At 42.9% G+C, this 26,305-nt stretch overlaps 1 protein-coding gene and 1 pseudogene across 1 annotated transcript in view; one reads left to right on the top strand and one right to left on the bottom strand.

The window, feature by feature from the left end:
- LOC145396499 (uncharacterized) overlaps nucleotides 1–26,305 on the bottom strand; it is a 484,164-nt gene that overhangs the window by 99,688 nt on the left and 358,171 nt on the right. The window contains exons 6-8 of the mRNA XM_080269868.1: nucleotides 13,090–13,238; nucleotides 12,662–12,809; nucleotides 8,084–8,235 (exon numbers count right to left, since the gene is read on the bottom strand). Of these exons, the coding sequence (XP_080125994.1) occupies nucleotides 8,084–8,235; nucleotides 12,662–12,809; nucleotides 13,090–13,238 (449 nt within the window). The remainder of the gene's footprint in view (nucleotides 1–8,083; nucleotides 8,236–12,661; nucleotides 12,810–13,089; nucleotides 13,239–26,305) is intronic.
- Nucleotides 24,880–24,998, top strand: LOC145396608 (5S ribosomal RNA; annotated as a pseudogene).

Here is a 26,305-nt window from a genome sequence, read left to right as displayed (position 1 = left end):
TCTCTCTCTCACACACACACACACACACACACACACACACACACACAAGGCGGAAAATAAAATAGGAGCTAAACAGTGGGAGGAATGTGAGAAGGGGAAGAAAGGAAGTGGAAAACAAATTGGAAAAAGAGGTAAACGAAGACAAAGACGAGTGAGGAAAGAGATTATAAAGAGAAGAAAGAAGAAAAAGACTGACGAACAAGGAAACACGGAAAGGGTCAGAAGCTAGAATACAAAAGATTATGGCTGGAGGGCAAGGAAAATAGGAAAGAAAGAAGTAAAGGCAAGGAGCTGGAAGGAGAACGAACGACGGAGAAAAAAAGGAAAAAAAGAGCTGAAGAAAGAAAGACTTTAAGAAGGGTAGAATGACAGACGACAGCCCACACTGCTCTTCCTTTCAACCTCGCTTTCTCTCCACTGGAACACACAATTTCCCGTTTTCTTTCAGCCTTTTGTCCGATTTCTTTAGCTATGTGTACCTAGCGACTTTCACACATTTTCTCACTTTCTTTTCTCGTTTTCCTTCACCACGCGTTTCACATACATAAAATTTAAACATACAGTACACAGACACACACATACGCTTACATACCTGCAAACATGCATACTACATAATGCAGTATATATAGTATGTATGCATGTGTATATATAAAACACTAGGCATCCATAGATTAAAGTATATATGAAAATTGGCTGAATCTAAGCATATGTAGCCTCCCCCATCCTGGTGCTGAGAATAATAACAGTACAGAAAATGAGAAGAATAAACAAAACAGCAATTTTCTATCTGTCAGTCTATTGTCAGACCCCTCAATCCCGTAAGGGGTGGTCACAAACAAATCACCTCCATGTCACCCTGTCTCCCGCCATTTCACTGCCCTGCTCCTAGCTCACACATCCATCTCTCATGTTCCTCTCCACTCCATCCCTCCATCACATCCTCGGCCTCCTTGTCCCTCTCCTCCCTTCCACTTCACTCACGTACACTCTCCTAGTTAGTCCCTCGCTCTCCATCCTCTCCGCATGTCCAAACCACCTCAATGTATTTCTCCTAAGGTTTTCTATCACATCCACATCCACAATACAACGTTCCTTCATTTCCTCATTTGTCAGCCTGTCTCTGCATATAACTCCATACGCTCCTCTCAAGTAAATCATTTCCACTGCTTTCATTCTTGACTTGCGTCTTTCCAACAAGATCCAAGACACATTAGAGCTGGTATCACAATACTATCATTCAGCGACTTTTTTACTCCCATGCTCACTTCCCTATTTCTTAACACTGTTTTCAAAGAACAAGCCACCTTTCTTCCTTGTTGTACCCTCTCAAGCACATCATCCTCTAAACTCCCATCCTTTCTCATCATACTAACCAAGTAGTTAAATGTACTCACATTTTCCATTTCCTCATCATCCAACCTCACTGTACATTCAGTGGCCTCATTTCTCTCGAAGACCATAACTTTACTCTTCCCTACATTAACCATTAGATTCCTTAACACACTCTCCCAAACTCATTCACCAAGTGTTGTAGCTCCCCTTCGTCTTCACTTAACAATACAGTGTCATTTGCAAACAACAATGCGGGAAGTTTCCAAACGTTGCTCACTCTCATTAGGGCCACTGCAACATCCATTGCTCGTATCTCTTTTATAACCCCATCCCTATACAGACTGAACAACCGTGGAGACATGACATCCCTGTTTCATTCCAACATTTAAATGGAAAAAAACAGTGCACTATCCACACGCACTGCAGCCTTAGCACCCTCGTACATACTCTTCAAGGCATTCAACAACTTCCCAGTTACTCCAGATATTCTAAGTATTGTCCACACTTCTTGTCTATCCACTCTGTCATATGCCCTCTCCAAATCCATGAAGGCGGCATACAGCCTCTCTCCCTTCTCTATAAACTTTTCCACTAAAGATCTAAGGATGAATATCTGATCTACACAACCTCTTCTCTTCCTAAAACTTCCTTGTTCTTCTCCAACTGATTCCACTGTTTTTTTCCTAACTCTGTTAACAAGTATCCTACCACATACTTTGCCTATTACACTAAGAAGACAAAGGCTCCTATGATTACCACACACTTCTTTTTCCCCCATTTCCTTTGTCTATCTATCTATCTATCTATCTATCTATAGCCCGACGCCCTAATCCCGCAAAGGGTGGCCGCAGACAAAACGCCTCCAAGTCACTCTGTCACCCACCATTTGACTCCCCTCCCCCCAACTCACCCCCCCCTCCCTCATATACCTCTCAACTCCATCCCTCCACCTCATCCTCGGTCTACCCCTCCCTCTCCCTCCCTCCACCTCACCCACATACACCCTCTTAGTCAGTCTTTCACTCTCCATCCTCTCCACATGTCCAAACCACCTAAGTGTATTTCTCCTAATCTTTTCAACCACATCCACATCTACCCCACAACGTTCCTTCACTTCTTCATTCGTCAACCTGTCCCTCCATGTCACTCCACATGCTCCTCTCAAGTAACTCATTTCCACTGCTCTCACTATTGACTTGTTCCCCTCTTGCAAGGTCCACGCCTCGCTTCCATACGTCAGGGTAGGGATCACAATACCATCATGCAGAGACTTCTTAACTTCCATACTCACCTCCCTATTTCTCATCACTGCTTTCAGTGTGCCAACAACCTTCCTTCCCTGCTGTACCCTTTCACGTACTTCATCCCCCAAAGTTCCTTTGTACGGGGGAATAATTATACCTGACGTCCTCCAGGACTCTACCGTCCTCCCAGGGCAATCTGCACATCTTCCATGACCACTATTACTATCTCTCTCCAATGCATCAGCATTTCACCATATACTCCATCAATTCCTGGGGCTTTCCCCATGTTGACTTTCTTCATTGCTTCCACTACTTCCATCCTACTGATCTCTTCCTCTCTTCTAACCTCCCTCCTTCTCCCAACCATCCCCGGCCACTCATACTTGCATTACTTTCATTTTCTATGTTTAACAGTTACTTGAAGTGTTGTCTCCATCTGTTTACCTTTTCTCCTTTCTCCACAATCAATCTACTATTTTATCTTTCACTCCCCTGCTACTTTAACACCCTGTCTATCACGCCTTACCTCCTTGCAGAACATTTTTTTACATTCCCTCCACTTTATACTCAAATTCTTTCCAAATTCTTCATCCAATCTATTCTTACTCCCTCTTACTAATCTTTTCACCTCTCTCTTCCTATCTACATATTCCTCTATCTTCCGTCTTTCAACTTCCTTCATGCCTCTGCTTCCCATCCACTCACTATATGCTTTCTTCTTTTGCGCCACAGCTTATCTCACCTCTTCATTCCACCATGCTGTTCCTTGCCACCCCTTTCGTCTTCTCTTCACCCCACACACCACCTCACATGCTCGACAGATTTCTTCTGTGAATACCTTGCACACATCTTCCATCTCCCCCAGCTGCTCTAACTCATATTTACCCAATCGCTCCTCCACTTCTCTCTTATATTTTGCCTTTTTTGCATCCAGCTGTAACCTTTCTACCCCCCTTTTATGGACTACTTCCTCCTGCCCTTCCCTCCTATTTATCCATTGCACTTGAACCTTCCCTTCCACCACCACCAAGTGGTGCTCAGAAAGTCTACTCCCTCAAACTCGGTATGCTCTTGCATCCATTACATACCTTTTCATTCTTTCATCCACACACGCATAATCGGTCATTGCCTTCCGTTCATTCAGTTCTCCACCGACCCTTCTCATCACTCGCCACGTTTACCTGTGGATCATCTTGCCCCTGTAGAGGGTATTGGCTATCACCAACCCCTTCCCCACACACATGTCCACCAGAGCACTGCCATTCTCATCCACTTCTTGAGGCAAACTCCACTCGCAAACTATTGCATTCACCTTCACATTCCCTACTTTTCCATTCATATTTCCAATCAAAAACACTCTCTTATTGCTCCTAAACTTTTCCATGCATGCTTCCACATTTGCCCAGTACTCATCTTTCACTCTGCTTGCACGATCTTGCATTGGCACATACACACACACACAATCGCCCACGTTGGTACTTTCAGTCTGACCTAAACACTCCTTCACCCAACTGATCCATATTCTCTTATATTCTTCTTCCATCTTTTGCACACAACAATACATAAACCCTCTTTTGCCCTTTCATTCTCACTTACTCCTGCACATATACCCCATCCATACTCCCACTCTCTCACTCTCACCTCACCACTTAATCTCAGGTAATCTGCATATGTCCACTTTTGTACCCTCAAGCACCTGAACAACCTCTCCCCTTTTCATAACATTCGCACCCCTTACATTCCATATTGCAATCCATACCGTGTCTTTTGTCCGGTTCTTGGTCGTCACCTGTTTGTCCATCCTGATTCGAGGCTTCTTGTTTGTATTTTTAGTTAGTTGTTTTCCGTGGAAGGAACTAACCCTCCGCCGACCCACTCACTGACATATAGGGAACATGTGCACAGCGGAATAATTATGCCTGACTTTCATTCCTCTGGGACTCTGTCTTCCTCCCAGGTCAATCTGCACATCTTCCATACCCATTCTACTACTATCTCTCCTCCATGCTTTATCATTTCACCACACACTCCACCAGTTCCTGGGACTTTCTCCATTTTGACTTTCTTCATTGCTTCCAACACTTCCATCCTACTGATCTCTTCCTCCCTTCTCACCATCCTCCTTCCCGCAGCCATTCCCCAGCTACTTATAATCGCATTACTTTCATTCTCGATGTTTAACTGTTCCTTAAAGTGTTCTCTCCAACTTCTCACTTTTTCTCCCTTCTCCACTATCAATCTACCATTTTTATCTTTCACTCTCCTGCTAACTACTTTATCGCCCTGTCTAACTCTCTTTACCTCCTTCTAGAACATATTTTTACATTCCCTCCATTTTACGCTTACATTCCTTCCAAATTCCTCATCCACTATCTTCTTACTCTCCCTTACTAATCTTTTCACCTCTCTCTTCTTCTCTTCATATAACTCTCTCTTTTGTCTCTCAACTTCCTCCATTCCTTTTCAACAACACAACCAAGGGTAAAAATGATGATGATGATGATAATAATAATAATCATCATCATCATCACCATCATCATCATCATCATCATCGTCATCATCATCACCATCATCATCATCATCATCATCGTCATCATCATCACCATCATCATCATCATAACTATAACAGCGTAAAATTACCCAAGGACAATTTTGACCAAGAAAAACTTGCAACATACACTGCGTACTAGAAGCCGAACTATAAAAAGGACCTTGAGGCCAAGGTCACTGATCTTGTGCATGTCACCTTAGGTCATCACAGTCTATAAGACCAACAAATTTGGTGGCTCTAGCTTTAATCCATCATGAAAAACTAGGTGTCATCCGGAATATCCAGAAAAGTCTCAATTTTTTACCCCAGGTGATCTCAGAGAATAATCAACCGATTGGAACCACACTCTTTTCTGTACTGCGTCCGTCTGAAAGTTATATTGCAGTAAAATTTCAGTTTCCTAATTTAAGAGGTAGCGAGGCTGACTCACTTTTCTGTCTTCCGGATAATATCAGGAGATTTGGTTGACGGATTGCCAACATATTTGGCCGAAAGAAGCCGACAGCTGGTCCAACTAAGCTGATTATGTTTGAAGGCTCTAGGCCAAATAGCCTTTGAAATATTGCAATTGTTCAAAAGCAATAATAATAATAATAATAATAATAATAATGACAAAAACAAGAAAACTTCCCACAGGGATGTGCGAAGTTTTAATAACTAGAGTGCAGCGGGAATAAAACTAACTACTGTACACATCGTTTTATATTTCAAGTCTTGTGCCTTTGAGCTTTAACCAACAACTTTTTTTTCCACACGATATAAATATGGCCGAACGCTACCAACATGCAAAAAATAAGTTTCTAGGGTCTGGCATTGAAAAGATAGAGCACAAACACAAACACACACACACACACACACACACACACACACACACACACACACACACACACACATCAATCAAAAACACTCCTTTCCTAATACAAGGGGGGCAATAACAGTAACAGCGACACACACACACACACACACACACACACACACACACACACACACACACACACACACACAATCAAAAACACTCCCTCCCTGATACAAGGGGGGCAATAACAATAACAGCGATAAAACTATTAACAACAAAGACAGCAACAGATCACCAACACAAAGCCATCCGTGCCCCCGTTAATACCAACCCTTCCATGACCCATCAAAGCCAGCACACACATATTGTAACCCATAATTACTTCTCCATTGTACGCAAAGGCTGCCACTTCAAAAAACAGAACAATAGCTTCCACGGACCGGCTGTGTTCATAATAGTAGCTTTGTGGTTTGAGAAATTTAATATCTTTCATGCCAGTAGCCCAGGATGCTAAGTAGAAAGAATCAGTGAGAAATTTTCGTTGTTCACATATATTACACTATACCATGCTTATTCGAATTTGGCCCAAAATTGATGTCTCCTTATCTTGCGTAGTGAGATGTAACAGAAGATTAACACTAAATTATGATGTTAATCACGCCTAAGTCCTGTGGAAAAGATGTGGAGCAATAGTATTTTCTTATATTGCCACTCAGCTACGTGATATAATCTGATCAGGACAAAACTCTGGGCTAAGTAAAGGTAAATGATTAAGAAAAAAAACTGTGGTACCAAGCGCTGCCCAGGTTAGTCAAATTACGAACGTACTACACCCATTTTACTCTAACCTGGCCTAAAATGGACATCTCTCCGTCTTGGATACTTAACTGTAACAAACGATTATCGATAGAATATAATGCATTCCATGAAGAAGTGCTGTGGAAAGGATGGAGAGCCACTGTATATTCTTATTTTGCCACTAAGGTACGTGAAAAAAACTGCATAAAGGAAAAATTCTTGGCCAGGTTTAGGTAAAAAGACTACAATACCCAGTGCACAAACCCTCTAATACATGATATTGGCAATCTGCTGGGGAGGGACAACTTCATGTGGTGGTACCAATTTCCACGCGGCTCAGTTACCTGGTAATACAAACGTCCCACCACACTTCAGTGTCCCCCCAAAGAAGAAGGATGTACTACTGGAAAAGGGCACCCTGAGCCAGCAGACCACTGGGTTCACGTTTCAGATGAACCGGGGGCTACAACTATTGCAACTGCTATATTGAAAAGCTATGGATATTTCTAAGGCAGTTCATCTCACTGTTAACATTTAAAAATTTGGTAATAACGTAACTAAACAGAACACGAGTTAAAGACATGAGCTTAAAAACTGTCTTAATCAAAACAAGTGCCAAATAAATTACATTAAAATCTAATAATAATAATATAATTAGAAAGCTTTTTGAGAGCGCATACCTCCGCCAATGCCATTGCCATTAAAAAGGATCTGGATCTGGATCCGTGGATATAGGATCCGGGTCCAGATCACACTCAAAATTTAATTTCTTCCTTGGCCCATAGCCCACCTTTCCACAAAATTTCATCAAAATCCGTTCACAACTTTTTGAGTAACCGCGGATCCCGATCCGTGGATATAGGAACCGGATCCGGATCTGGATCCCCCTCCCCCAAAATTAAGTCAATTCTTTTTTGGTCCATGGCCCATCATTCCTCAAAATTTAATTGAAATTCATTGACAACTTTTGGAGATACTGCGCGGGATATTCCGAAACCGGATCCAGCCCCAAATTTAATCATTTCTTCCTTGGCCCATGGCCCACCCTTCCACAAACTTTCATCAAAATCAGTTCATAACTTTTTAAGTAATCCTGCTAACCGACAAACAGACAAATAAATCAACGCGAAGTAAAATATGACCTCCTTGGAGGAAGGAATAATAATAATAATAATAATAAAAATAATAATAATAATAATAATAATAATAAGAGAATAGCTAACCAGAACAAGGGTCAAATAACCAATGTGAACACATGAACAATAATATGAACAATATGAACACCTTGAACAGGAATATGAACCGTAATATGAACACCCTGAAATGGAATATGAACAATATTATGAACACCTGAACACTCACGTTGAACATGAAGGTAAAGTTGTATGCTGGCGGGTTTGCTTTGGCAGTACAGGTGAGTGTGGCAGAGTCTCCAGCCCTCAGTCCGCCCACTCCGCCCACATCCGCGCCCACACCCTCGCCACCCACCACACTGATGCTCGCCTCAGGAACGTCTGATAGGGAGAGAGAAAGAGTTAGCATAAGGTTAGTCATCACCGCCATCTTTATTACCATTATCAACGTTATTATTTTCATTATCTACATTGTCGTCATTAACATTACCTCATTCCTCATCCTCATCAGTCACGTATCAGTCACACTGTCATTAACACTGTCTCATCACTATCATTCTATCATTATCAAATTCCCATTACCATCTCCATCCTCATCACCTTCATCATCGTCGTCATCAACATCATCATCATCATCATCTAACTTTACTTATCACTTATACCTGAGGCGAGAATGATGAAGGGATAGCAACAGTAGCCCTTAAAACTAGTAATTAATCTCATGCATCTACACATTTGTCACCCATTTAACCGAATGCATAATTAAAATTCTTCATTTAGGCGATATAAATACATTTCATACTCCAGTATAACTATCTCTTCATTACTTTGAAACATGCACACAAGCACGCAGATATTCAGCACACACACACACACACACACACACATAAACTCATCCCCCCCACACACACACCAATAATCCCTTCTTGTTTGACAAAAGGGTATTCACGTAAAACAATTCCAGACAATAATAGTTTAGCTGTTCTGAATACTGGCGTGAATGCCTTTCCACCTGGTTATTTCCTTTCATGATATTCAGATATTATGGGAAAATAAAACTCGTAATGTTAGAATGTGTGTTGAGGTTTTGTTGTAACGTTCTGGGTCTGTATCGCTTTGTCTAGCTACCTCTTTGTCTTTCTGAATATCCATCTATCCATCTATTTATTTCAACTATCTGTCAGATCATTTATCTATGTCTCCATGTATCTATGGGTTAGTTTCTTGCCGATTGCCTGTCTGTCCATCCGTTTATCTATTTATCTGTTTTTTTATTTGTCTTCCTATCTCTTTAGCCATCTATTCACCAGTCACTTCACTTACCTCTCCATCTACAAGTGCCCATCCCTCAAATTAATTATCTATTTTACATCGTTCAATCTACCTCTCTGTCCGTCCATTGCTACTTACCAGTCTCGGTCTGGCAATTCATCTATTTATCTGACCTTCATCTATCTGTCTGTTACCCGACGTTCCATCCTGTAATGGTGGTTTCTACAAAAGGACCTCTAGGCACTTCTTGGCGCTACTCAGTAATGATCCAGATTCCCGAAACACATTATACCTTCCAACTTTTTCTCTCCTTACTTTTAGCCTTTCTTTCCTCTTCAGACACTACACCCATAAGTTCTAGAAATCATTACATTATCATTTTTCTCATGTTACCATCAGTTTCTACAATTCGTTACGTCTTACTTCTGGCTAACATGTTTTTGATGACATCTAAAACTTTTTTACGTTTTAATTCTTAGCTCACTCGACTTGCTCCATGTATTTTTTCAGTTTGCGTTTTTTTTTTTTTCATTTTCCATCAATACGTATATTTCACATTATTCCATATTAATTGCAACACAATTTATTACACGAAACTTGCGTAATTTTGCAGAAGTTACCTGTCTACTTCATACCGCCCACGTGTGATTACATCAAACCACTTGTTTTGCAACTTCACACCTATATCTAAACTGCTTGATGATGACCGTTGTCAATCATCTGAGGGTATCTGAAATTCAGTTTTGAAAATAAATAAAATGTACAGATAATTATGCACACGGAATAGGCTGAGGATTTTAAAGGCCACAATGCTGCATCAGTGAATGTGGGACTCATTTCACTGGGCTTCTTTTGTTCATTCACTTATTTCCGGGTCCTATCTTACCTCATCTCATAGACGTGTTAAGGGTTATGATGATGATGATGATGATGATGATGATGATGATGATGATGATGATGATGATGATGATGATGATGATGATGATGATGATCATCATCATCATCATCATCATCATCATCATCAATCATCATCATCATCATCATCATCATCATCATCATCATCATCTGACTGATAATGCTAATAATGTACCCGAAAACAAATTTATAATGATCAAATATTACACCGTGTTCCACGCCTTTTGAACACCTTTTGCACATACAGTAATTCATCCTACGATGAAAAACCATAAGGCCAACCAACACCACACCGTGGTTGTCAGACTCCCCGGCGCCGACCAGCCCCCTAACAGAGAATAATGGATGACCTGAACTACAGAGTATATTTGGCCGACCCTAGGCCAGGAACAGTTAGAAAAAGAGTAACAGACCCACCGTTTCTCTCCCGTTCATGATGAGGGAGAAGATTTATAGGCTCTCCATTCACACATTCCTCTTTACTTTGGTCTCTACCCACTACCCTTATACTAATACAACTTAACAGCACAACCACGAACACGACTCTTCTCTCATCTTGTTTTCTATTCTGTTGTTTCTCTAATAAAATAATTACCAGGGTTCTAACCTACAGCAAACAGCTTGGTAAAGATAAACAGAATCGATTCTGTTTGCTTTTCTTTGAACTCCCTTGTACTCCTCTTCTCAAGGGGCTCACTGCCGGGTAGCTTCCTCTCCTCCTTTTTTTCCCACAGTTTCTTCGAAGTTCGCCGCTTCAAGAGGAAATGAGAGGCCGCCCCAAGGTTCTCCCGACGCAAGGCAACAAAAGGTTACTGAAAGGGGCTACGTCAGCAGTCTAACACAGGAGGTGCAGGAGGAGGTGCGTCTGGAGGTGTTGCAGATCACTGCACGTAGGACGGAAAAAGCTGCCAATAGTGGACGAGACAGGAGATGCAGCTGAGAGTCAAATTAGATGATGATCTTAAGTTTTTGCAGGAAATTTATGGTAGCAAATTACTCGAGATGGTTCAGCAGGAGCAACTACAGGACACCCAGCAAAAGATGCTGCAGGAGGAAGTGCAGAAGGTTACAGTTAAACGTGGAGGAAGTCTGTTGCAAGAGGTGCAGTATAAGCTTACACTATTGTAAAGGATGGAGACAAACAATATTTCAAAAGACTCCTGGAAGAAGCAAAGCAGGAACTCGCTACAGGAAATGCAAAGATAAATTACTGCGGAAAACGACACAAAACTTTTTGTATTACGTGCAGCACGAGAGGAAGCGAGAAGACAGGCAATCTTCCGGAGAGGTTGCTGCCGGTGGTGACGCCCTTGAATAAAGGAAAAATGGTAAGGGCTTCTGTAAGGGATGAATGCAGGTCGAAAGCCCTTATTAAAGAGAAAGAGGAACAGATCTGAAGACTAAAGCATGTAAACTCTCTGCATTTCCTCTCCTTCACGACAGAGAATAATATAGAGGGGTATGTGTTTGCGATGGTGGGAAACTCATGAGTCTTTTTCCCTCTCTAGTAGCAGGAGAGAGTCAGTACGGGTGCGACTCATCTCATGATTATCCTTGACTCAGAGACATCTTCGCGTACCCTATGGATGTGACGGTCTCCTGTTAGTTGACGTAGCTGGTGATAGTGATGAGGTTATATGGATGACCGTATAGCATTTTTCTGTGGGCAGAGAGCTATTTACCTCCGTACTTCAGTCAATCAATCACTCCACCAGTCGAACAACGATCTACCTACCTAGCTGCCTCCTTCTCTTTCTCTCTATCTGCCAGTTAATAACCTGCACTCACTGCCACTTTCGTTCAGTTTGTCAGTGTATTTATTTTTCTGCCTTCTTACGTACCTTTCTGTAGGCCATCTCTCTATCGGTCTGCCTCTTCATCACCCGTATGCAACATAATTCCACCACTACATACATAAGCTTCATAATTACACCACATCATCTCGATACAAAATTCTACCCCATACCGAAACCAACTCCACAAACATAACCTACAGAGTAATTTCATATCTTTCCCCATTTACTCGATAACCGCATATATACTGCACACTTACTCCACACACAGCACAAACGTAGTCCATACGGGTATTTAATGAACATTTACCCTCACTCCCACATCCACGTTCATTCCATACCATCTGCTACTTCACACACACACACACACACACACACACACACACACACACACACACACACACACACCAACTCTATAATTACTCCTGTTCTACCACGCATTCTGCATCCACATCTTCTCCACATGTAGCATACTCAACATTGCCACCAACTACGATATCCAAGTCTATGCCCACTCCATATTAGTTCACATCTAATTCTGCTTCATATGTACAATCATTTGACATGAGCAACTACTGTACTTCCAAAACACCAGCTCTGTTTTTACTCCTCATCAACTGGATATTACTCCGCACTTGTTCCATGCAGGTGAATATTCGACACTCACACTTGCTCCACATTTACTTCAGACCGACACATACCATCTACAGCTACTCCACATTTACCCTACACCCCACACTTGCTCCACATCTAAATCTACTCCACATCTACGCTCAATGTCCACACCTACCCCACACTCACTCCTACTCCACACTCCAAGTACTCACAGTGGACGGAGAGCCTGGTGGAGTCTGATGATGCGAGGTGTGGGAGTGTGGGGGCTACTGCTCGGCACTCCAGTACTCCACCGTCATCCTCTGCTGTGGCCACCAGACTCAGCTGGGAGTGGGTCGAATCGGGGCTGGGACTCCGCTGCTAGGATGGAATAGAATAAGAGTGGTGTAGTTGGGAAGCGGAGATAAACTGATAGACAGGTAAACAGACAGACTGACAGACAAATAACCAGCACAGATGGAAAGATATAAGACAGTTTAGTTGGAAGTGCTGAGAGAGAGAGAGAGAGAGAGAGAGAGTCTAGTGGTGTGGTGATACTGGTAGGGTATTTCACGTGCGTTAGCGCAGGTCTGACGATGTTAGATAACTACAGAAATACAACTGTGTGTGAAGACGGGACAAGAATGAGTGAAATAATCACCTGAGCGTGTCTAGTGAGCTGTTTCCCGTTGAGCCACCAGGTGAGAGAGGGAGGGGGCGTGACACCTGAGGCCCTGCAGGTGAAGTGGTAATGCCGACCCCCTGACAGAGTACCACCAGGACCCACCACTTCCACCACAGGGCGTGATTCTGTAGGAGAGAGGGGTGACTGAACGTGAATCTAGGAGTTAAAGGATCGTCTCCCTGCAAAACGACAGTGAGTGAGACAGAAGAATAATTATCGATTAGAAAATAGTATGAAATGAGAAGAATAAGGAGTTATAAAGAGGAAAAGAAGAAAAATATGGAAAGTGCGTGTTTTTTGTATGATAAAGAAAAAAGTGGCACTAAAGGGATGATGTTGACCACCTGGAAGAGTACCATCTGGCCCCACCACCTGCAACATGGGACTCAAATCTGCAGCACAAACACACACACACACACACACACACACACACACACACGTCCGTATTCTTACAGGTAGTGGCTTCTTAAACTTTGTAACACCTTAACAACTTCCTATATTGTTTATTCTGTACACTGGAGTGGCAAAGAAAAATAAATACAACGTCTCATAAAGTAAAAGACAAGGATTAAGAAAATATAGGAAAGAAAAGTATGTCAATATAAAAAGAAATGAAGGACCAAGGGAGAAATACAGTTAAAAAGAATGCTAATTTCGCTCCGTTGCAATATGTAAGAGAAAATTACGTGATCGGTCATCGAAGAAAGAGAATTACCAGAGGAATCTTATGGAAGTAAATGAGAGAAGAGAGGCGAGCAGCTGAGAGAGGTCAAATGATTTGTAACGGGAAGGAAGAGGACTTGTTCAACTAAAACCTAGGTACTAAGGAAGACTCCAACAATAGGCAAATACTGTATGTAGTTATAAATAAAAGAAAAAACACAAAGAAATGAATCGAACAAACAGAATATATATATATATATATATATATATATATATATATATATATATATGCTAGACGTGGGAACTTTAAGGCACATCGATTAATGTCTATGGTGTGGGAGAGTAATTTTAATGTGGAGTGATGTGAGATAGTGGTATACTGTGTGGTGTGGTGTGGTGTGGCCTTGCTGAAGTCCCTAAAGTCTACGGGAGTGACGTACCTCTTTTCCGAAAATCATTAGTGCGAGACAGACGTGGAGTCACTCAAAAATATGTTCCCGCATACAAAAATAGAACAACGAGAAGAACAGGGAGATAGAACGAAAACAGAAAAGTTAAGATATAATAGAGAAAGGAAGAGTCGACAGCAGAAGTTGGTAGAAGAAATGCTAATGAGGAAAAAACAAGGGGACACAAGCCGGGTAAGATTAATGGGCATTTTCAGTGGATGTTACTGAAGTGCGTCTATGTGTGCTTGTGTATATCTGTCTGTGTGTAGTAGTAGTAGTAGTAGTAGTAGTAGTAGTAGTAATGTTGGTAGTGGTAGTGCCATGACGGAGTTAGTATTCTCTGCTAGGAAGGCCAGTTAATAAGTCTGAGTACTCTCTCTCTCTCTCTCTCTCTCTCTCTCTCTCTCTCTCTCTCTCTCTCTCTCTCTCTCTCTCTCTCTCTCTCTCTCAGTGAGACAACTGTATAACAACAACTAATTAAATCAGTTACTAAATCAGAAGCCAGAGTAGGCTATCATTTCCGAAGATAATCCCTCCCTCATTTTAACATGTTAATGAAGTGGCTTATCTACGTTTAATGATTTTCTCTCTCTCTCTCTCTCTCTCTCTCTCTAGGTTTTCCAGTGTGCTTCTTTTTCTCTCACTGTCTATGGAAATTGTTCCTCCATCCTCATTTTCCGCATCTCTACCGTCCCTTCAGTTATCAGCCTTTCTATTTCTCTCCGCTTCTCTACCTCCCTTATCTGTCTTTCTCTCTTTTTTGTCTCCATCCCTTCCTAATCTGTTATCTCCACCTATCCCTATCCAATGCATTTCACTTTCTATCTTCTTCTCAGTCCTCTTTCCTTCATCACTCCATTCATTCTTATTACCACAACGAATCCTATAGCCTCTGTCAGCGCCTTATATTTTACCTCTTCAGTACGATCAGTTTTACATCATGTTATTACTGGTACTTGACGATTGTAAGAACAGAGCCCGTTGTTCGTGAAGCTGCATTTAATCCCTGCAGTTCTTAAATTTTGTCCCAGACCAAATAAACCACTCAGGAGGTACCAAAATATTTATGGAGATATTAATGAAAGTTATATCTCACCCCTCCAGTTCGAAAAGTCAGCCTGTAGCCGAATAGAACACCCAGTAGATACCAGAAATATGAGCTTGTTAATGAAAGCTTTATTTCGCTTCTCAAGTTCCAAAAGTCAGTCCTGAGCCTAATAGAACATTCAGGGGATACTACCCTAACTATAAAGATATTAATGAAAGATGTATGTCACCTCCACAGCTCGAATAAACTGTCTTTGCCCGAATAAGGCACTTAGTAGACAATATATAAATAGGATGTTAATAAAAGCTGTGTCTTACCCTTACAGTCCAAAATTTCTGTTCTAAGCCAAATAAAAGACCAGGAGATATCAAGAATAAATATGAAGATGTCAGTGAAAACTGCCTATCACCCCTTCATTTCGAAATGCCTATCCTTTTCCTAATGAAACATTCGCGTCATACCAATAGCAAAAATGAAAATGTTCCCAGGCCAATGGTATTAAGAGTAAATAATAGCACTGCACGGTGACGGTCAATAGTCATTTTGCATGTCTTAGCCCTTGAACTAATGACACGACCCTACAAACCTCCCGATTTGGTTGAATGCTAGAAATTTGCTATAGCAAGATCTTATCTTGTTCTGAAAACAACAGTAAAACAGCGTAAAAGAGCTATTGCCTCCAGCTGCGAATGTTTGGGACATTGATTTGAGTGAAATTTAAAATAAGATAATGCACACACACACACACACACACACACACACACACACACACACACACACACACACACACAAGCACGCACGCACGCACGCACGCACGCGCACAAACGCACACACACACACACACACACACACACACACACACACACACACACACACACACACACACACACACACACAAGAAAAATCACAAGACCAGTCCCAAGCAAGGGTATGAACACAAACAACAACACATACAGAGTAACAAAGACTAAGAGAATACTTACTTAAAGCTGCCCTTCTACTATAGAAGACAACGGCTACTATAATCACTAAGATGGTGTGTTTCTCAGTCTTTGGTGTCAACGTGTGTGGCTGTGCAAATCAGTTCTGGATCTGCATACTTTGTCGCAAAGGTGGCATGTCAAGTCCAAGTGTGCTGGGGGAACTCTTTTTTGGGTGACCTCCGTTGTCTACGCCCTTCTCTGGCCAGGTTCCGAGCTTCTTCGAGATGAATGGTTTCTTCGTTGCAGAGGGCTTGTCATTGTTTTCTGTCAGAGGCATTGGTTTCAAGATCTTTTGGTATGATGTCGCATTTCTTCAGGGATGTCCTTGAATCTTTATATCTCTTTTTCTGCCTTCCCCCCCCCCCCCCGGGTTGCGATGCGACGTGCTGCAGGGAGTTGGCCATGCAGAAACTGGCGGGGAAGGCAGTGCTCAGGCATGAGGTACACGTGTCTGACCCATCCAAGCTGTTTTTAAGTCAGCATGGTTTCTGTTCTGCTTGACTTTGCCCGCTGGAGAATTTGTGAGTGGGGGACTTTATCATCCCCTGTGAGTCCTAGGATGCACTGTAAGCATCAGATATGAAAAGAACCAAGCTGTTTGATGTGACGCCGGGAAGTAGTCCAGGATCCAGCACCGTATAGGAGGGTGGAGAGGTATACATCTGTATAAACTGAAACCTTCTTCTCGATTCTTAAGTTGGTGTTTTCAAAAGACTCTGGATCTGAGACGCCCAAAGGAGGCTGAGGCATGGTTGATTCGTGCAAGGACTTCTGCATCGATGTTATGATTATCCGTGAGCACATTTTCAAGGTAGGTAAAATTCTCCACCCGTTTTATATTTTTGCCATTTATCTGAATGCAAGAGGCTCTGCTGCGTTGTTTCTCTGAGATATTATTTCTGCTTTATTGACATTTATTCAGAGCCCCATTGCATGATATAAGTTGGAAATGATGGTGAGGGACTGTTGTAGGGCTTCTGGAGTATGTGCAAGGACAGCACAGTCATCAGCATATTGCAGTTTTAGGAAATGAGCTTTTTCAGTCTTTGATTGCACCTGAAGACGTCAGAAATTAATTAAGTTACCATCTAGTCGGAACTGGATTTTATTTCATCATCAAGGTTCATTTTTTGGTGACTGAAAAGGGTAACTACAGTGAGATAGATGTTGAAAATGACAAGACCCAAGACACATCCCTGCTTTACGCCCACATCCACACTGATGGCTCGAATTTGCTCCCACTCATGGACACACAAGCATTCATGCTGCCATGCAGGCTCTTTAGGATGGTAAGAAATTTGTTTGGAACTCCAAATTTTGTAAGAACATTCCATAAAAATTCTCTGTTGACAATGCCAAACACTTTTGCAAGATCGATGAATGCAATGTACAAGTCACGATTCTGCTCGTGGCATTTCTCTTGTATCTGCCGGCTACAAAGATCATATTACAGGTACTTCGTTCCTTCCGAAATCCACATTGTGTGTCAGGGAGTGTTGTCTCAGTCAAATGTTTTGTCAGTCTGGATAACATTATCTTGGCTAGTACTTTACTAGCATTCACAAGGAGGGAGATGCCTCTGCTGTTGTCACAAATTGAGCGGTCTCCTTTCTTCTTGTAGACGATTACAATATCAGAAGTAAGCCACTCAGATGGAATTTGTTCTCGGTTCCAGATAGTCAGCATGAAATTAGGGAGGTGTAGTTTCTTGATGATGGTCTGCGGGGCATTAGTGGGCGTATGATTAATTGCAGTTTGGTGACTATAAAGTCATGGTCTGTCGAGCACTCAGCACTTCACACAGCTCAGGTTATGAGAACTTCTTAGTGATCTCACTGCCGCACAATGACATAGTCAAGTAGATGCTAATTTCTAGATCGTGGGTGCATCCATGCCGTCTTGTGTTTATTCTTAAGTTGAAAGATGGGGTTGGTAATGTCCAGAGTGTGTTCTGAATACAAGGAAAGCAGTATAAGGCCATTGCTGCTCATGTTACCAACACCACAGCAGACAATAATGCCTTGCCCAAGGTGATTATCTTTTCCTACTTTGGCATTAATATCTCCAAGCAGAATCACCTTGTTATTAGGTGGTACTGAAGGAATGGTAACATTCAAAGATTCATAAAAGGAATCTCTGTTGGTGTCCTCAGAATCAAGTGTTGGGGCATAGACGCTGATGAGTGTTGCATATTGGCCATTAGAGAGTGATATGCGCCTAGACACCCGCCTCTCTGATATACCAACAGGTGTTTCTTGGATATTCTGTAGAAGGTTGCTTCAGACTTCAAAGCCAACACCATGTTTTTTTTGTTACAATGTCTGAGTATCCCCTCCAGAAATAAGTATACTCTTCTCTTGATTCTATAAGAGTGTCCTCTCCTGAAAGGCAAGTCTCAATCAAGGTAGCAATGTCAATTTTATATATTTTCAGTTCATGGGCAATAAGGGCAGTTCTACGGAGTGGTCGTGTGTTGTGGTCAGTTATCAAGCAAGGTTCGTATATTCCAGGTGATAAGAGTCAGAGGGATTCTTCTGGTTTTTCGACGGCAATGTGGAATACCTCGACACACGCGGATATCTGTCCAGCTGGTGTGGAGCAGCACATGTTTCGGTTACACTTTCTAAACACCTCCCCGTCAGGTGTAAGCAGTTGGGCATCTGTTTCCAGCTGCTTTGTTGCACTGGATGTTGCCGAAGGTATGACCTGCTCCTATGCCATCATGCCAGCAAAAACTGGGCCAATGCTGCATATGTGCAGGACTCGAGCTAGCGACTTCCAGCCACATCCATGACCTGTCACTGTCACCCTATCCTGTCGCCATAGGTCTTTTGTTTTGGTGAGAGATGAGATGGGAGGTGAGTAGGCTGTAGCAGTGGGCTTGTGCAATGAATGGATTTGGTGTGATGGTGAGGGTACGCAGTCCTTATAGCCACATGACTTACCCCTTCCCAGCCTGTGATAGTGCCATGAAGTTTCACGACGACCATCTACAGAGCAGGGTTGCAGGTGTCTGCTGAGCCCCGCCTTCCGTGGAGTCCCACTCATGGCTTTTTCGTTCTGGGTTTACTCCCTTAGTCTTAATCCAATCAAGGGCAATCCACAAGGCAGTGGACCTGGGAACACTTTGTATGACCCCTTTCTGATGGCCCCTCCAGCATGGGTAACCCTGTCCTCTTGCTGAGTCCGAGGGAGATCTTCCCCCGCTGGTACGGCCCATCAGATTTTCAGGGCACACAAGCCCCCACCACGACAAGGTGGTTCCTGTGTAGGGCCTAACACATACACACTAAATCACACAAGCACGTATGTTAGCACACACACACACACACACACACACACACACACACACACACACACACACACACACACACACACAGCCATCATCCTATCGCGTTTCCAGTACATTTTCGGCTATAAATTTTACAGAATTCACCTTTTCAAAAGCCTGGAGATATCAGAGGAAGCGAAAGGTAAACAGAGCCGTGTGTTTGTATTTGGTTCCCTTCCTCCCTCCTCCCTTCTCCTCAATCTGCCCCTCCCCCTTCCCTCCCTCCTCCACCTACCTTTCCCCCTCCTTTCTTCCCCCCCTTCCATCCCTACCGATCGTAAAATACGAATACCTCCGCTTCCTCTCCCCCCTCCCTTCTAGGTCTTTACCCTTTGCTCTCTCTCTCTCTCTCTCTCTCTCTCTCTCTCTCTCTCTCTCTCTCTCTCTCTCTCTCTCTCTTATAAAGCTAATCCTAGCTGTTTTCATCCCATTTCCATTCTCCTTATTCTTTTTTCCCTTCCCTCATGTTTCATCTTTCACCCCACCCTTCCTACCTCTCATCCTTACCCTGACCAACCGTCCCCCTCTTCATTTCTTTCTCACTGCCCATGTGCTCCCGTACACACCCTGCAAACTCTTTTCCTATCCCTCATCCCCTTCCCGGAGCCATCTCTTATATTTCCTATTTCCCATCGCTTCATCAAGCTCTTACTCTTCCAGTCCATTTTCTTATGATCCATTTTTCTCATTCTCCACCCATTTCATTATCTACACATCCCCTCCCCCTTCTTTCATTCCTTTTCCATCTCCCCTGTCGCTCTCCCTTACCCATCCATTTCCCTCTCCTTCCTTCTCACCTCTACTAATCCAACCACATTCTGTATTCCCATCTCCAATACTTCATATATCCACCCCCATCTTCCATACTTCTCTTCCTCACCCATCCTCCTCCTCCCATACCCATTTCCCTCATACCCCTCGACCATCCAGTTCAGCCTCCTACCATTTAATAACCCATTGTTTGCTATACAATTAATCAGAGATAAACAACCAACGCCCTCTGTCCAATTAACTATCTTCCCACACACTTCTCCCCTTACCCATCCTTTCCAGTTCCCCATCAGTCTCTCTTAACCGTTCATTCCAATCTCATTCAACTCGCTTTCCCTTCCATCTCTACTCTACTTATCCCTTCTCTCCCCCCTTCCCTCCCCCCCCTCCCATCATGTAGGCACCACCCATTTGCTGAGTATTTAGTTAGAAAGATAATTATCACCTCTTCCATGTCCATCCCTCTACATCATTTTCTTCTTTCTCACCTCATTCCATTTCTCAAGTTTCCATCTCCCATATTCCTACACCACTAACCTAACCCATTCTTCATATCTCGTCATCCCTCCTTTACTCACCAACCTTTTGCCACATTCTTTTTCTTTTTACATTCCATTCCCCATTCATCCTCATCATCAACCCACCCTCCTCATCCTTTCTCCTTATCTTTTCATTCTTATTTCACATACCTCATCCCTCAGTTTCTACTCATCCCTCTTTTCTCTCTTCTCTTTACAGCTTCCCTCCTTCAATAACCATTCCCCCCTTCCTATCCACCACCTCCACTCCCAACTCTGCCCCATGCTGCTCTGACCCCCACCATGTAATAACTCACTATTCGCTATGTATATATTTACAAAGAATAACCACCACCCTTACTCCAATTACCCACCCATCCGTATCCCCCCATTCTTCCTCCCCTTTCCTTCTCTACCTATTCCGTTCCATCCCATTCCCCTATCCCTCTCACCCACCTCTTTCTCCTGGCCAGTCCTCCCCATTCCACATTTTTCATACATCACCTTTACATCCCTATTTTTCGCCAATCCCCATCCCTTTTCATCTACCCATCATCACAGTCACGTCCCATTCCCCCTCCCCTCTCTCCCATCTATTCTCATCCCTATCCCTCTACTCATCTATCCCTGCTACACCCCTTTCACTTCTCTCTTTTCCTCTCCATCCTCCCTCCCTCTCCATCCCTCTCCTGCTTCCCCACCTCTGTTTCTCCTCCTCACCTCGCTATCCCTCGTCTATTCTCCACCTCTCTCCCCCTCCCCCCCCCTCCCGCCATGTAATAACCACCCGTTCGCTATGTATTTATTTACAGAGATATAACCACTGCCCTCGCTCCAATTACTGGCGGACGCACGCAGATAAATAAAATATAATAAACGCTAAAGAATATTAATTACACGGGCTGGTTATTGACAGGGGGGGCCAGATATTGGTTATCAAAATATTCGGTGTGGGAGTACGAGAGCTTCCCCGTCACCACGCATGCGTACACCCGTTTCATACTTTGCATCTCTTCTGTTTATTTTCTTCCAGTAATTTCATCACACCGTTTAAAATGTGTGCCAGAACTTAAAGTTATTTTCCTGAAGTAATCGTAGAGTAAATCACAGCTCTTTCATTTGAACCCTAAAAAAATTTAATAGAATTATTGTTCGCATCTATGGTTGACAATTAGCTAGTGCCATAGTCGGCGCTTTTCATCCAGACACAGAGTAATACCTAGTCTCACATCAGCGAATAACAGAGTTGTTGCTATCCGCTCCAACACGTACTAATACCATCTGTCCTCTAAGGCTCGGGCCTCACAGTAATAAATATACCGTGCCGCAGTTGGTAAGATCGTTACCACATTTTTTGGAACTAGACAGGGGAGTCAGCAGACCAACGCAAGTGGTGACTGTGATCCCGCTCGTGCTGGTAATCATCAGTGCTAACAATGTAGCAGATCGATGCGGTTAGGCTACATATAAATGTGAAGCTGGTCCTATAGATTTTGAGCTTATAGTACTATATTTGTGTGTGTGTGTGTGTGTGTGTGTGTGTGTGTGTGTGTGTGTGTGTGTGTGATTGTACAGTATTTACAGTTTTGAATAAATAGTCCATTATATGGAAAATATGTTATCAATCATCATATTATCTATCATCTATCAGCCTATCAACAGCATTTATCCATCTGTCTATCTGTCTGCCAAGTTATATATTCCTCTCCTTCATCCTTCTTTCCTTCTATCTTCTTCTGTCTTCCTTTCCTTCATTCTTTCTTTGTCCTTCTGCCTACGGGTAACTTTACACTCTCTCTTCTGTCTTTCTTTCCTTCATTCTTTCCTCTTCCTTCTGCCTGTGAGTGACTCTAGACTGAGTGACAAGCCAAATGGTTTCCTATACATCAGGAAACCATTTACTACTCTGGTTGGTAACCATATAACCAGATTTTGGCGCCTGGTAGTTTAGTGGGTAATTATTGCGCTCCAATCGGATTGAGCCGGTGAAAGTTTATATCCAAGGGATGGTTGGGGTTGGTTGCTCATGTAATGCCATTCAGGGATGAGTGAGACTGGTCACTCTCATCTGGACCAACTGCCTAGCCCCGAGCTCCTACGCTCCTCATGGGGCAATGTAGGATTGGATGATGGATGAATGGATACACCTGTTTTATTATCTATCTATATACCTAGGCTGCTTCCTCCAATATATATATATATATATATATATATATATATATATATATATATATATATATATTGCCAGACGCCTCAATCCCGTTCGGGGTGGCCACAAACAAATCGCCTCCACGTCGCCCTGTCCCCCGCCATTTCACTGCCCTGCTCGCAACTCACACCCCCCTCTCTCATATACCTCTCCACCCCATCCCTCCATCTCATCCTCGGCCTCCCCCTCCCTCTTCCCCCCCTCCACCTCACTCACATACACTCTCTTCGTCAGTCTCTCACCCTCCATCCTCTCCACATGGCCAAACCACCTCAGTGTATTCCTCCTAACGCTTCCTATCACATCCACATCCACACCACAACGTTCCTTTATATCCTCATTTGTCACTCTCTCTCTCTCCATGTGACTCCACAGGCTCCTCTTAAATAATTCATTTCCACTGCTCTCACTCTTGACTTGTGTCCTTCTAGCAACGTCCACGCTTCACTTCCATACGTTAGAGTTGGTATCACAATACTGTCATGTAGTAACTTTTTCACTTCCATGCTCACTTCCCTGTTTCATATCACTGCTTTCAAGGAACCAGCAACCTTTCTTCCCTGCTGTCCCCTTTCAAGCACTTCACCCCCCAAACCTCCATCCTTACTCATCACACTGCCCAAGTACTTAAACGTATTCACATTTTCCAATTCCTCACCATCCAACCTCGCTGTACATTCACTGACTTGACTTCTCTCAAAGACCATCACTTTACTCTTCCCTACATTCACCTTTAGATTCCGTTTCTTACACACTCTCCCAAACTCATCTACCAAGCCTTGCAGCTTTCCTTTGTCTTCACTCAACAACACAGTATCATCTGCAAACAACAGTACAGGGAGTTTCCAAACACTACCATCTCTCACCAGGGCCACTCCTACATCCACTACCCTACCTTGTACCACTTTTATTACCCCCATCCATGTACAGATTGAACAACCATGGAGACATGACACATCCCTGTTTCAACCTAACCTTCAAAGAGAAAAATTCACTCAGTTCACCATCCACACGCACTGCAGCCTTAGCACCATCATACATACTCTTCACAGCATTCAACAACTTCCCATCTACTCCATATATTCTTAATACTTTCCACAATCATTGTCCATCCACTCTGTCATATGCTTTCTCCAAATCCATGAAAGCCGCATACAACTTCTTTCCCTTCTCTAGAAACTTTTCCACTAAAGATCTAAGAATGAATATCTGATCTACACAACCTCTTCCCTTCCTAAAGCCTCCCTGTTCTTCTCCAACTAATTCCTCTGTTTTTTCTCTAACTCAGTCAATAAGTATCCTACCATGCACTTTTCCTATTATACTAAGAAGACAGATGCCCCTATGATTATCACACACTTCTTTTTCCCCGTTTCCTTTGTACAAGGGAAAAATTATACCTGACTTCCAATCCTCCGGGACTCTACCTTCCTCCCAGGCCAATCTGCACATTTTCCACATCCATTCTACTACTATCTCTCCCCCATGCTTCGGCATTTCACCACACACTCCATCAATTCCTGGGGCTTTCCCCGATTTAACTTTCTTCATTGCTTCCACAACTTCTATCCTACTGATTTCTTCCTGTCTTCTCACCTCCCTCCTTCTCCCAGCCATTCCCCAGCCACTTAAACTCGCATTACTTCCATCCTATATGTTCAGCAATTCCTTAAAGTGTTCTCTCCATCTGCTCACTTTTTCTCCCTTCTCCACTAGTAATCTACCATTTTTATCTTTCACACACACACACACACACACACACACACACACACACACAAACATATATATATATATATATATATATATACCACGTTGAGTACACCGCTTCCCGTCCGATCAGCGAAGTTAAGCAACGTTGGGTCTGGTTAGTACTTGGATGGGTGACCGCCTGGGAACACCAGATGCTGTTGGCATCCCTACGTGTCAAGTGGGGTTGGTGGAGGATTAGTGCCCCTCCCTGTAAAACAATTAACTCTAAGCCATTGGCCACCCCGTCTGGGATACATGGCGACTGGCAATGGATGGATGGATGGATGGATATATATATATATATATATATATATATATACTCCCAAGGTGGATGGAAAGCTGATGAGAGGGAAAGCTGGAGCTCCCGTTTTATCAGCCCTCGGGACTAGGTCCCGACCATCTCCCTTTGCAGAACTTTTCAGAGTCTCAGTAATATAGAGAGTAGGGGACCATGCTCTTCAATACAAGTTTCTCTAACTATCAACACCTAACTACATGCATAGTAAACACTACACATCCTTTTCCAAAATTAAAAAAATCATGGCAGTACAACACGTGGCCTCAGAGTCCACAGGGGGGGGGACCATAAATGTCCCCACCTTTCGCCCCTCTCCCGGTGACGACTCGAGCTGCCTGGAACAACTGTCTGACTTTTTTTTTCCTCATTTCTGCAACATTCGCGGCCTTTCCTTTAACTTTCGCTCTGTTAAGCACCACCTCTCCTTCTCTAAACCTCACCTTTTTCTAACTGAGACTCAGCTGTCTGTGTCAACAGACAGCAGACCCTTTTCTGTAACCTCCTACTTTCTCTATACTCATTTCAAAGCCAAAGGTGGCTGTTGTGTATATATATGCAACGACCTATCTTGCTTTCGTGTTCCTTAACTTGATTCTTCTGAATTCTCTACACTCTGGCCTCGGCTTTCTTGTCAATCTCTGACTAAATATATCTGCACTGTTTACTTATCTCCTGATTCTACTGACTATCAAAAATTCTTTGACTATCTTACTTCTACGACGGAATGCATTCTATCCATTCTTCCTTTCTCTGAAATCTCCATTCTAGGAGATTTCAATATTCAACACCACCTTTGGCTATCCTCTCCTTTCACTGACCTATCTGGTGAACAAGCCTACACTTTTTCTATCTTTAATGACCTAGAGCAGTTTGTACAGTATAGCACCCTACCCATATCCCTGACTGCCTTGGAGAAAGCTCCAACATACTTTATCTGTTCCTTACAACTAATCCTTCTGCTTACACTGTTAATCTTTTCTCTCCGTTGGGCTCCTTCGATCACAACCTTATCACCTTAACCTGTCCTATCGCTAAAGTACGGCCTGTGGACCCCCCAAAGAAAAGTCGTCTGTGGCACTTTGGAGCTGCGAATTGGGAGGCCCTCAGGCAGTACTTCTTTGATTCTCCCTGGAATGATTATTGCTTGCATGGCCGGGAGCCATCTGAGTTGCC

The sequence above is a fragment of the Coenobita brevimanus genome, chromosome 38, assembly GCF_032717465.1.
Source record: "Coenobita brevimanus isolate Jiangsu-jjx chromosome 38, ASM3271746v2, whole genome shotgun sequence".
Taxonomy (NCBI): Eukaryota; Metazoa; Arthropoda; class Malacostraca; order Decapoda; family Coenobitidae; genus Coenobita; species Coenobita brevimanus.
The sequence above is the reverse complement of the archived record's forward strand: the minus strand, read 5'-3'. Positions and strand labels throughout refer to the sequence as shown.